The sequence below is a fragment of the Gorilla gorilla genome, chromosome 10 (genome assembly GCF_029281585.2).
Source record: "Gorilla gorilla gorilla isolate KB3781 chromosome 10, NHGRI_mGorGor1-v2.1_pri, whole genome shotgun sequence".
NCBI classification, from domain to species: domain Eukaryota; kingdom Metazoa; phylum Chordata; class Mammalia; order Primates; family Hominidae; genus Gorilla; species Gorilla gorilla.
In genome coordinates this window covers 33,744,951-33,757,652 of record NC_073234.2, presented here as the reverse complement: position 1 = coordinate 33,757,652, position 12,702 = coordinate 33,744,951, and the positions used below count along the sequence as shown (strand labels likewise).

Here is a 12,702-nt window from a genome sequence, read left to right as displayed (position 1 = left end):
GCCTGAGAAAAGTTTTGGACTAGTGTTAGGCAGAATGCAAGAGGAGGAAGAAACATGTCCAACGCCAAACTTGGAGGTCATATTGTTCTCCACAGCATTTAGAGAAAATGTTTCTGTGCATGGGACAGAGTCAACAGAGGTGAGGAGGGAGGAGGATGTGCCATTTTGGATAGGAGAACATGACGACAGAAAAGCCCATCACTTCCTGGGAATTTGGGAGGGTGAGAAGTAGAAGGCAGAGAAAGAAGGACCTGAGTAAGCACGGCGGACATAGGCGTCCCAGTTTGCCTCTCCTCTGCTTTGGCAAGCAGATGGGGAGAAGTGTGAGATCAGTGAGCAAAACATACTGCTGAAGGCAGAGGCGCTCCTCTTCTCACTCCCTGTTTCAGATCCTGGAAGGAAATCACCTCTTGAGAGGTTCTGCACTGTTTGTGGCATGGCCATTAAACTTGGCGTCATGTGATTAACAGGCAGGAGGAACTCGTGAGTTTAGCTTTTGTGGGCCTTTTTTGGTTTCTCTGTAGGTGAGATGGGATCTGGAAATATCTAAAGATTTTCGAGAGGGAGAGTTTCCAGAGTCTCCCTGGTGGGGATAAGGGCTTCTGTAACAAGGGCATGTGATAGGACCATCCAACCTGGGGCCAACTGGGAGTTGTTGGCAAGCCTCAAGAGGGTCTATGGTGCCTGTGAGAGCCTGAGTCACCCAGGGCTTGCCAGGAAACCCTGGCCAAGCTGGAGGAGCCCCAGTCATGAGCTGCAGACTTCAGCTGTAACAAGCATCCGTCAGCTTAAAAAGGGGCTTTGATTTGGATATCAGAAGTCACCAGGGCAAAGGATCTGCTTTTATGATTTTGTTTTCTCCTTTTCTTATATATCCTTTCCCCCTCTTAGGAAGAGAGCCAGGGTGTAAGAAATTTATCTGAGTGACCCAGCATTTTTTTAAATTATACTTTAAGTTCTAAGGTACCTGTGCACAACGTGCAGGCTTGTTACTTATGTATACATGTGCCATGTTGGTGTGCTGCACCCATTAACTCGTCATTTACATTAGGTATATCTGCTAATGCTATCCCTCCTCCCTCCCCCCACCCCATGACAGGCCCCAGTGTGTGATGTTCCCCTTCCTGTGTCCAAGTGTTCTCATTGTTCAATTCCCACCTATGAGTGAGAACATGTGGTGTTTGGTTTTTTGTGCCTGTGATAGTTTGCTGAGAATGATGGTTTCCAGCTTCATCCATGTCCCTACAAAGGACATGAACTCATCATTTTTATGGCTGCATAGTATTCCATGGTGTATATATGCCACATTTTCTTAATCCAGTCTATCACTGATGCACATTTGGGTTGGTTCCAAGTCTTTGCTATTGTGAATAGTGCCGCAATAATCATACGTGTGCATCTGTCTTTATAGCATCATGATTTATAATCCTTTGGGTATATACCCAGTAACGGGATGGCTGGGTCAAATGGTATTTCTAGTTCTAGATCCTTGAGGAATCGCCATACTGTCTTCCACAATGGTTGAACCAGTTTACAGTCCCACCAACAGTGTAAAAGTGCTCCTATTTCTCCACATCCTTTCCAGCACCTGTTGTTTCCTGTCTTTTTAATGATCGCCATTCTAACTGGTGTGAGATGGTATCTCATTGTGGTTTTGATTTGCATTTCTGTGACGGCCAGCAATGATGAGCATTTTTTCACGTGTGTTTTGGCGCATAAATGCCTTCTTTTGAGAAGTGTCTGTTCATATCCTTCGCCCACTTTTTGAAGGGGTTGTTTGTTTTTTTCTTGTAAATTTGTTTGAGTTCTTTGTAGATTCTGGATATCAGCCCTTTGTCAGATGAGTAGATTGCAAAAATTTTCTCCTATTCTGTAGGTTGCCTGTTCACTCTGATGGTAGTTTCTTTTGCTGTGCAGAAGCTCTTTAGTTTAATTAGATCCCATTTGTCAATTTTGGCTTTTGTTGCCATTGCTTTTGGTGTTTTAGACATGAAGTCCTTGCCCATGCCTATGTCCTGAATGGTATTGCCTAGGTTTTTTATCCAAAAGAGACTGCATATTTCTAAAAGGACTATTTAAAGTTACTGAACTAATACTTTATCATAGATGAAACTTTATTTCCTCTCATTAGTTACGGGGGGGAACTCATGAGGAAGAGTGTGATATACGAGTTGCATTATTTATTCACACCTAAGTTGTGGAATGTGTTATATTTGTGTCCTTACCATATTTTTATGTCTTGGCTATGCTTTACTCCAGAAATCTGAGTGGTCTAAGCTGTTCTTGACAGAGGATGAGGGGACTCAAGAATTTGATGGTAATTACTGTCCTTGGATGGAGTCTTGGATGTATTAACAGTCACCATGGCTTTAACCCTGAGGCACATGTGGCAGAGTGAAGTCATCTGACATAGATGTGTGTATGGGGCAATGTATCAGCAAATGGTGATGCATGCCTGTTATCCCAGCTACTCGGGAGGCTGAGGCAGGAGAATCACTTAAACCCGGGAGGTGGAGGTTGCAGTAAGCCGAGATCACACCATTGCACTCCAGCCTGGGCAACGAGATTGAAACTCCATCTCAAAAAGGCTAATATAATATTTAACTTAAAGCCATATATATATATATATATATATATAATATTTATAACTTAAAGCCATATATAAGACCAGGCAAATGGGGACCACTGGTCATTTTTTAAAGTATTACTCCTGTGAAAACATTTATTATGTTAGTTAAAATTAAACATTTTGAAGGCAGGAGACACAAAAAAAGAGTTTCATATAATGGAAAGAAACCAGAGTTTGTATCAGGATATCTGGAGCCTGCCTTTATTACCTTCCCTTTATTAACTTAACTTTTTTGAGCTTTTTGGACAAAATCAATGGTCTTCAGAGTTTACATATAGCTTTGAGGTTCTGCTGGTAGTTGAGGGTGAACTTCAGAAAGATGGGAAGATGTCAGTTAGGCTGGGCTATGGGTTTGTAAATTCTTGTAACACAACACATCCATGGAATCATTCTTACACTTTGAGACTTTTTAATATGATGCCATTAGAAGAAGGACTATGCTGCTAAACATAGTATTTCAAAATATTTGTTTTGGAGTATCCTTAAGAATATTTTTAATTTGAATATATCGTATAAGTTCATTGACTAGAAAAGCCAACACAAAATTTGTGACACCACGAGAACAGATGGGCTGGTTTACCCTCTTTGGGCCCCAATTTCCTCAAACAACAAGATCAGGTGTTTAAATAAAGCAATTATCAATTTTAGCCATAATGTTCTATGTACCCATTGCTGGCATCCTGGAGCCAAAGAATCTGTAGCTGGCAGGACCAAAGGATCTGATGTTATAAAATTCTTTGGGCTGCTGACTTTATTATGTCTAACAGGTTTCATGTGCAAGAGTAGAGCCCAGGCAAGGCTGAGCTGGAACCCTGTTGTGTAGGCTATTCTTGTATCACTAAAAAGAAATTCCTGAGATTGAATAATTTATTAAGAAAAGAAGTTTACTTGGCTCATTATTCTGCAGGCTTTACAGAAAGCATGGTGCTGGCATCTGCTCAGCTTTTTGGGAGGCCTTAGGAAGCTTCCAATCATGGTGGAAGGCAAAGGGTGAGCAGGTGTCTCACATGGTGAGAGCAGGAGCAAGCTTTGAAGATGTGCCACACACTGCCAACCAACCAGATCTTGCAAGTACCCACTCACTATCTCAAGGACAGCCGCAAGCCAAGAAGGACCCATCTCCATGATCCAAACATCTCCCACCGTGTCCTACCTCCAACACTGGAAACTACAATTCAGCACAAGATTTGGAGGAAACAACATCCAAACCATATTACTCTGCCCCTGGCTCCTCAAATCTCATGTCCTTCTCACACTGCAAAATACAATCATGCCTTCTCAATAGTCAGCCAAAGTCTTAACTCATTTCAGCATTAACTAAAATGTCTGAAGTCCAAGTCCAAAGTCTCATCTGGAGATCAGTTCTTTCCACCTATGAGCCCATAAAATCAAAACAAGTTACTTACTTCCAAGATAAAATGAGGGTACAGAAATTGGGTAAACATTCTTATTCCAAAAGGGAGAATTTGGCCAAAAGAAAGGAGTTACAGGTGCCACAGAAGTCTGAAACCCAGTGGGGCAGTCATTAAATCTTAATGCTCCAAAATAACCCTTGACTCCATATCCCACATTCCGAGCACACTGATACAATGGTGGGCTCCCAAGACCTTGCTCAGCTATGCCCCTGTGGCTTTTCTATGCTGAGATTGTAAGCTGCTGGTGGCTCTACCATTCCAGAATCTGGAGAGTGGTGGCCCACTTCCCACATCTCCACTATGCAGTGCCCCAGTAAGGACTCTGTGAGGAATCCAACCCCATATTTATCCTCTGCACTTTTCTATTAGAGGTTCTTTGTGAGGGATCTGCCCCTGTAGCAGGCTTATGGCTGGGCACCCAGGCTTTCCAAAATATTCTCTGAAATCTAGGTGGAGGTTAACAAGCTTCCTTCACCCTTGCACTCTGTGTGCTTGCAGGCTTAACACCTTGTGGAAGCTGCCAAGGATTGTAGCTTGCACCTTACAAAGTGGTGGCCCAAGCGGTACCTGGGCCCCTTTGGTCTGAAGCTGGAGCTAGAGCCACCTGGATGTGGGGAGCAGTGTCCTGATGCTGCACAGGGCAGCAAGCCCCTGGGCCTGGCCCCAGAAACCATTCTTTCCTCCTAGGCCTCAGGTCCTGTGATGGGAGGTGCTGCCTGGAATATCTCTGAAATGCCTTTGAGACCTTTTTCACATTTTCTTGTCTATTAGCACCTGGCTTTTTTTCAGTCATGCAGATATGTCTAAGAAGTGGTTGCTCCAAGTCCATTTCAACTTCTCTCCTGATAATGCTTTTTCTTTCTCTGCCACATGGCCAGGCAGCAAAATTTCCAAACTTTTACACTCTGCTTTCCTTTTAAGTACAAATTCCAATTTTAAGTCATTTCTTCACTCCTGAATCTGAGATGAGGCTGTTAGCAGCAGCCAGGCCACCTCTTGGATGCTTTGCTGCTTAGAAATTTCTCTTGTCAGATACCCTAAGTCATCATTCTTAAGCTCAAACTTCCACAGATTCTTAAGGCATGAACACAATGCAACCAAATTCTTTGCTAAGGCATAACAAGAGTGACCTTTGCTTTGGCTCCCAATAAGTTCCTTATTGCCAACTGAGACCTTGTCAGCCTTTACAGAGTCTGTATCACTATCAGCATTTTGGCCACAACTATTTAACTGGTCTCTCAGAAATCCCAAACTTTCTCTCATTTTCATGTCTTCTTCTGAGTGCTCCAAACTCTTTCAACCTCTGCCTGTTACCCAGTTCTAATGCCACATCCACAGTTATCTTCATAGCAATACCCTACTCCTGGTACCGACTTTCTGGGTTAGGTCATTCTCGCATTGCAGTAAGGAAATACCTGAGACTGGGCAATTTAAAAGAGAAGAGTTTCATTGGCTCACAGTTTTCCAGGCTTTACAGGAAGCATAGTGCTGGCATCTGCTGGGCTTCTAGGGAGGCCTCAAGAAGCTTACAATCATGGCAGAAGGCAAAGGAGGAGCAGGTGTCTCACATGGTGATAACAGGTGGGAGGAGGTGCCACACACTTCCAAACAACCAGACCTTGTGATTACCTAGTCACTATCTCGAGGACAGGACCAAGTCATGAGATCTGCTCCCATGACCCCAAACACCTACCACCAGGTCCCACCTCCAACACTGAGGACCATAATTCAATATGAGATTTAGAGCGGACAATATCTAAATTATATCCCTCTTGTAGGGTAGTGAAGTGTTTACAGAGTGTGCATGGGGTAAGGCATGGCACCTAAGAGCAGGAAGGGAGGTGGCGTAAGGTAGTTAAAGCTCAGACCTGCATTCTAGTTCTTGTTCTATTCTAAGTAGCCTGGTAACCAACTGCCGGTTTTTCAATCTTCCTTCATCATAGAGTTCTTCATCTGTAAATGACATATTTGGACTAACTGAGGGTCTTTTGGATAGGAGAGAAAAACAATAAGAAATTCTCATCCAGTTTTTTTTTGGTTATGATTTTGAAGATACATCTGAAATGACTTGACACAGTGGAGTCAGGGTTGGCTACTCAGGCAATTGTCTAAGGAATCTAATTGTTTTGAGATTAAGGTTTATTTTAGGCCTTTTTTGAAATTATGAAAAACATCCTGATTTTTCAAGGTTTTAAACTCACCTTGGGAGCTTTGAAAATACTGGTGCTCAGGCCAGGTCACAGACCAATTAAATTAGAATCTTTGGGCATGCTTAGGCTTTGGGTTTATTTTTAAATCTCCTCAGAAAATTCTATTATTTAATGAGGGTTGAGAATCTCTGTGCTGAAGTAGCTTACCACAATTTAGAAATGCTAAGTAACTACCATACTATTAATTTTGAACTTGAATAGGGGAGGAAGCTCATGGAAATTGCTGAGGTGAGGATAACACTTTCTCGCTACATTGTGGCTACATTACAAATGCAGATGGAGTGGAAGCCTTGTCTGCAAAAGACATGATTATAAAACTTCTGTGGGCCAAATTTACCTTTGGACTTGAGCCTTTTTTTTTTTTTTTTTTTTTTAGACGGAGTCTCGCTCTGTCGCCCAGGCTGGAGTGCAGTGGCACCACTTCGGCTCACTGCAAGCTCCGCCTCCCGGGTTCAGGCCATTCTCCTGCCTCAGCCTCCCGAGTAGCTGGGACTACAGGCACCTGCCACCACGGCCGGCTAATTTTTTTCGTATTTTTTTTAGTAGATACGGGGTTTCACTATGTTAGCCAGGATGGTCTCTATCTCCTGACCTTGTGATACACCCGCCTCAGCCTCCCAAAGTGCTGGGATTACAGGCGTGAGCCACCGTGCCCGGCCAAGACTTTTAAAAATAGAACTGAAGACAAGTTTGCATGCTTGAAAATGTAGAAGTTTATTTTTATTTTCAGACTCTGTTGATGCAGCCCTAACTGATTTATCTGAGTTTAATCACCATTGGTTCTTCTGAAATCCACTTCTGGAAACCACAAAGCGATAGGAAACCTTTAATTCTGCATATTTTCAGTTGATATATGTGTTGGAAAAAATAATGACATAAGCGCTCATTATAGTTCCACGTGGCTAGCTATGGGCAATTTGAACTGTAATAAGAGACAGATTCAATACCAAATGTTTATGAGCAGGGATTACCCCCTGAAAGGAAATGAAATTCAGTCACCAATTTGCTGTGATCTGGAAATATCTGCATCAAATAAATTGGGTTAGAATCTTTGTAACTTGAAGCAATGAACAACGTGGAGTCTTTGCAGCCTCCCAATTGCCCCATGTGACATATTTCTGGTTTCTTAAAAATATCTTTATTTCCTTAAATTGTCTAGCACAGGAGAAAAGCAGATTTTCTGATTTTCAAGAGAAACAGGTTTTTTTTTGAAAAATGTTTAGAAATCCTTATTGTGTAATTGTTGAAGTGAGTTGTGTTTTTTGATGTCTCATTGTCTACAATTTTGACGCATCCCCTTAAGAAATAACACCTAGGATCAGTCCCAGATGCCATCTCTCACAAATGCTCATCTTCTGTGACCACTCGCCTGTAACATGCTTACCAGTGGTAAGTGACATATGACAAAACAACATGGAGGTGGTATTTTTACTATCGTAACCATCTGGAAAAATGCCTTGAAGATTAGTTTTAAAGACAAAAATATTCCTAAATTCTTATATGTTTAGTGTTTATTGATCGTTATGTGCAAGTAGTGTGTTACATGATGGGAGAGTAAAATGGACTTAACCTTTTTTTATTTTCAGTGACTAGCTAGAAATATTCTACAAAAAATGGTAGATCTTACAAATACTGCAGGTAAAACTTTAAGGAAACTCACTCATGAGAAGGAAAGACACTTGTATAGCTGCTCCTAGTGAGAAAGAAAATAAAGTTCTTAGCATACAAATCATATCTTTGAAATGTCTGCTAACAGCAGTAGGTATTGCTTTTAGGGATAAACTGTTTCTTATAGACCTTGAAATCCTATTTCATTCTTTATCTCCTATATAGGGACTGTTTTTTTCCTCAATTCAATTTAGTAAACAAACTTGTATTGATTGCCTATTTATATGAGGTGCTACATTAGATGATAGGTATGACAAAGATAAATACATTCCCTGTCCTCAAGGAACAATGGTATAGAAATGGGCTAAAGCATGAAAACAAATAACAGAACAACACACACACACGTGCCCACACACACACACACACACACACACACACACACAGCTTACATCAGAATTAATCCAACAAAGAAGATTTGAAACATCTATTATGGTTGCTGATGATAATTTTGTGTATTGATTAGGTCTGGGAAATAAAAATTAATAAATTAAAAAAATATTTTTATATCACCATATCTTTCTAAAACAGCAGAGGGAAAATATGCTTTATAAAAATATTAACATTACAATATATGTTCTGATTTTTTGAAAGTCCTGAATTTTATCATTTGATTCTGAAGCAAGACTAGCCATGTGAAAAATGGTTGATTTTTAAAAAATATTTTTCCTTAATACCATAGAACATCATGTAATTGATTTTATCAAGTATTCTGAATATTAATATTTTCCAAGATTTATGGTTGAATCAACACTTCATTTTGCAACGGTCATTAGTTCTGAGAGAATATCTGAACTTATAATTGACCTAGTTTTCTGGAAAATATCACCTTAAAATTACTAAATATTTCTTCTTCACAAGAAAAGGTCAGTAAGCCAGTTACCTTGTATAATTTTACTTTAGCCAGAATTCCATGACTTACATTCTTTCTAAATGACAATATTAATCCAAATCATTTTGAATTACTAATTCCAAAGAAATCAGCTGGTCAGAAAAGAAAAAGTAATTGAGATTGGTCATGCCAATACCTTTTCATTATAAATGATCCAGCTGACAAGTTCAGCATGAGTCCTGTTTTGAAAGCCATTTCTACAATTTCACTTTTCAGTTCTGATTTCAGCAGTCACGATTTATATTGAACTGTGTCAATTTTAGAATAAAATGTCTTGATTTCCTCATTATGCCATATACTCCAAAATATTTACTTCTAAGAATGTTTTATTGAAATGATAGGCTTATTACTCACAATTGATACACTTACTCTTTTGGAAACAGTGGAAGACAAGTCCACGCCAGTAAATTTGCATTGTTGGTTGCACAGGCAATCCCAAACAGTTTTACAGTGAGCATGGATTCCCTTGGAAGTGACTTTATTTCAAGGGGAAAATTGATCCTAAGAATAAAAGAAAGAAGAAGCATTACCTACCCAATTGTACTGATATTTTAAATGAAAATGTTCTTATAATGTACTGGTCTGGGACAAAGATATTTAACTATTTGAATTGAGGCTGCCTCTTGAAATTTTTTGTTTAATCTTGTAAAAATGAAAATTTAACAGAAATATGTAGAATAGTGAGATTTTGTTTATCGATGAAAATTATTCCTGATAATGTTGACATGTAGGTATATTTTTAAAAGTTACAATAACTTGAACATTTATTCTTAAGCTGTTGCAAGCACAGATGAAAAACAGACTTAGAAAGACACTGTGTTAGGGAGTTGGAGGAGGCAGGAAATAACTCAAAATGATTCTGAAGGATTAAGTTAGCTATAATGAGATGGAGATTTGGAAAAGAATATTCCAGAAAGAGGAAAAAGCACAGACAAGGGCATATATGGATGAACGACTAGGTGTGTCTGATAAATGGTGAACGGTTCATTGTGGCTAGAACAAAAGATGAAGTCAAGTTGATAGGGGAAATTGTGGAGGATGTAATTAGAAAGATAGGTGGTTGCCAGAATGCTTAAGAGCTCTACATGCCAGGCAAAAGAATTTGAACTTTTCCACAGTCAAAAGGAAATATTTGAAAGATACAGCCAAAGTGTAGAGAGTTTTTTGCTATTTTAAATGTGGACCATTCTGGATCATGATGAGGTCCTAGGAATTTGGAGGATGGTCACTGAAATGTAACACATATACAATCTCTGGATATGATAAGGTCAAGACTCTCCGAGCTCAGATCCTGGATGGATTATAGATACTAGCAAATAAAATTGGCTAAGGATAGACACAGGATTTTTAATGATGAGAAAAACTCGAGTTTGGGTTGAAATCATCAATATATGTAAGGAAGTGTCCAGAAGTTCATAAATACTACTGTAAGACTGGATGGGGTATACATAGGTGGCATGATTGTTTGAGAAGGGGCTTTTGACAGAAAGTTGAGATTGTGATCTGGCATCCCTAATAGGGGCAGGGAGACATCTACCTTTCATTCTTTTCTGGAGTCATCTCAATTGTATAGAATTATATGATCAGGTTCTCATATATGATCATTATATGATCATATGTCAATTATATGATCATTATATGATAATGCCTCAGAGAAGCCTGGTGTTTAGGAAAGAACTATTTATGAGACAAGGAGATTAAAGAAATTTTTTTTCTAGGAGTTGAGATGGGGAGATATGTTTACTAGTAGGTGAGAATGCTAAAGAGGAATGAGAAAACTGGAACAAAGTTTGGCAGACAGGGCCAGAATCATGGGAGATGAATCACAGATGAATGGGAAGGATAAAGAGCAAAGAGACTTGAAGAGTGACTGAGCATCTTTATGGGATGATACCTGATGGCCATGAGATGTGAGGGAAATACACAGAATCTACTGGCCTTGTCATTCCCAGTTGAACTTTGATGTTAAATTGTTAGAGCAGTAGGTGATTATTAGAGTACTGAAGATGACAAAAGCCTATTGTCCAACTGAAAGGTGCGGACTGAGGTTCACCCAGCTGAGGCCTCAGGTAATATTAAGCGTCTTCTCACACTAGGAGTTGGCTTTCTAATCTGGAGCCTAGGAAGCAGTTTTTACCCAGGGTTTCAAATCAAACATTGGTGACTTCTTTTTTTCAGTGCCTGTACAGCATCCAGCCTTGGGGATAAGGAGAAGTTAATTTATTAAGTTAAATTATTAAGACCATGATTGAATTTGAGGAAGTACATCTGTCTCTCCTACTCATGGTGTCCACTGAGATAATCAAATCCAGATCCAGCGTGGTTATAGAGCAGCTAACAGGATGAAAGATAGAAGAGCTATTTTAGAAGTAAAAGGCATAACTAATACCTGACTGATGGCATACCAGTGGAATAAGACAATAAAGAATTAAAGACGAATTCTAGTTTCTAGATTATAACAGATATTTTTAACTGATAGGGAATAAAGAAGAAAGAGGAAATTGGGATGGGAATAATTAGTATAGTTTAGGGTATGATGTTATTGAGTTAGTGATAATTGTGAGATGCCAATATATAAACTGTCTGTGGAGAGGATGGATCCAAGTTTGGATTTGGATCTATCTATGCTCAAAAAATGACCTTATTGACTAAGACGCATTTAACCTTTCTAAGTAATGCATTTAACCTTTCTAAGTCTTACTTTTCCTTTTTCACAAAATGGAACTGCTATTCTATAACACAATATATGGCAAATTGTAGGTTGTTTACCAGCATTATATTCATTTATTCAATTATTATTACAATAATTTGTATCAGCCATTGTGCATTTAATACACAGGTTTGTAAAAAACACATTCCTTGTAGACAGATGAAATGTAAGTTGACATGATTTGGCTTGGTGTCCCCACCCAAATATCATCTCGAATTGTAATCCCCAGGTGTTGAGAGAGGCACCTGGGAGGAGGTGACTGGATCACAGGAGCGGTTCCCCCATGTTGTTCTCATGATACTGAGTGAGTTCTTAGAGATCTGATGGTTTTCTAAGTGGCAGCTTCTCCTGCTCTCTCTCTTTTCCTGCCACCTGGTGAAGAAGGTACTTGCTTCTCCTATCCCTTCTGCCATGATTTTAAGTTTCCTGAGGCCTCCCCAGCCATGTGTAACTGTGAGTCAAGTAAACATCTTTCCTTTATAAATTATCCAGTCTCAGCCAGGGGTGGTGGCTTATGCCTGTAATCCCAGCATTCCCACCAAGATGGGCAGATCACCTGAGGTCAGGAGTTCGAGACCAGCCTGACCAACATGGAGAAACCCTGTCTCTACTAAAAATACAAAATTAGCCAGGCGTGGTGGCGCATGCGTGCCTGTAATCCCAGCTACTTGGGAGGCTGAGGCAGGAGAACTGCTTGAACCTGGGAGGCAGAGGTTGCAGTGAGCCGAGATCACACCATTGCACTCTAGCCTGGGCAACAAGAGTGAAACTCCATCTCAAAAAAAATAAATAAATAAAAATAAAAATAAAAAATTACCCAGTCTCTTGTAGTATCTTTATGACACTGTGAGAACTGACAAATACGTAAGTCTAGCTAGACTTAATGGAGAAAAATAAAGAGAATACTAGAGTGAGAAGGATCTTCTATTGTTAAAGACTGTCAAATTTTAGATTAAAATATTAAATTGGATACCTAGATATTTCGGTATCCAAAACTAAACGTCCTCTCTTTGTTTTCTTTCAAATTCTTTCACACTTGTCATATTCATTTAAGGTAGTATGGACATATTTCTCAGCTTAAAAGAAGCTCTGAAACTTGACATAAAATGCTGATGATCCTGTGGAATGCACAGCAATTTCTTTAATGTTCTTTCTTTTACTTATAATTGACTTTCTATTCA

General features: G+C 39.6%; 1 protein-coding gene across 1 annotated transcript in view; it reads right to left on the bottom strand.

Moving 5' to 3' along the window:
• PIK3C2G (phosphatidylinositol-4-phosphate 3-kinase catalytic subunit type 2 gamma) overlaps positions 1 to 12,702 on the bottom strand; it is a 364,289-nt gene that overhangs the window by 266,528 nt on the left and 85,059 nt on the right. Inside the window, exon 12 of the mRNA XM_019039448.4 lies at positions 9,181 to 9,312. Within this exon, the coding sequence (XP_018894993.2) occupies positions 9,181 to 9,312 (132 nt within the window). The remainder of the gene's footprint in view (positions 1 to 9,180; positions 9,313 to 12,702) is intronic.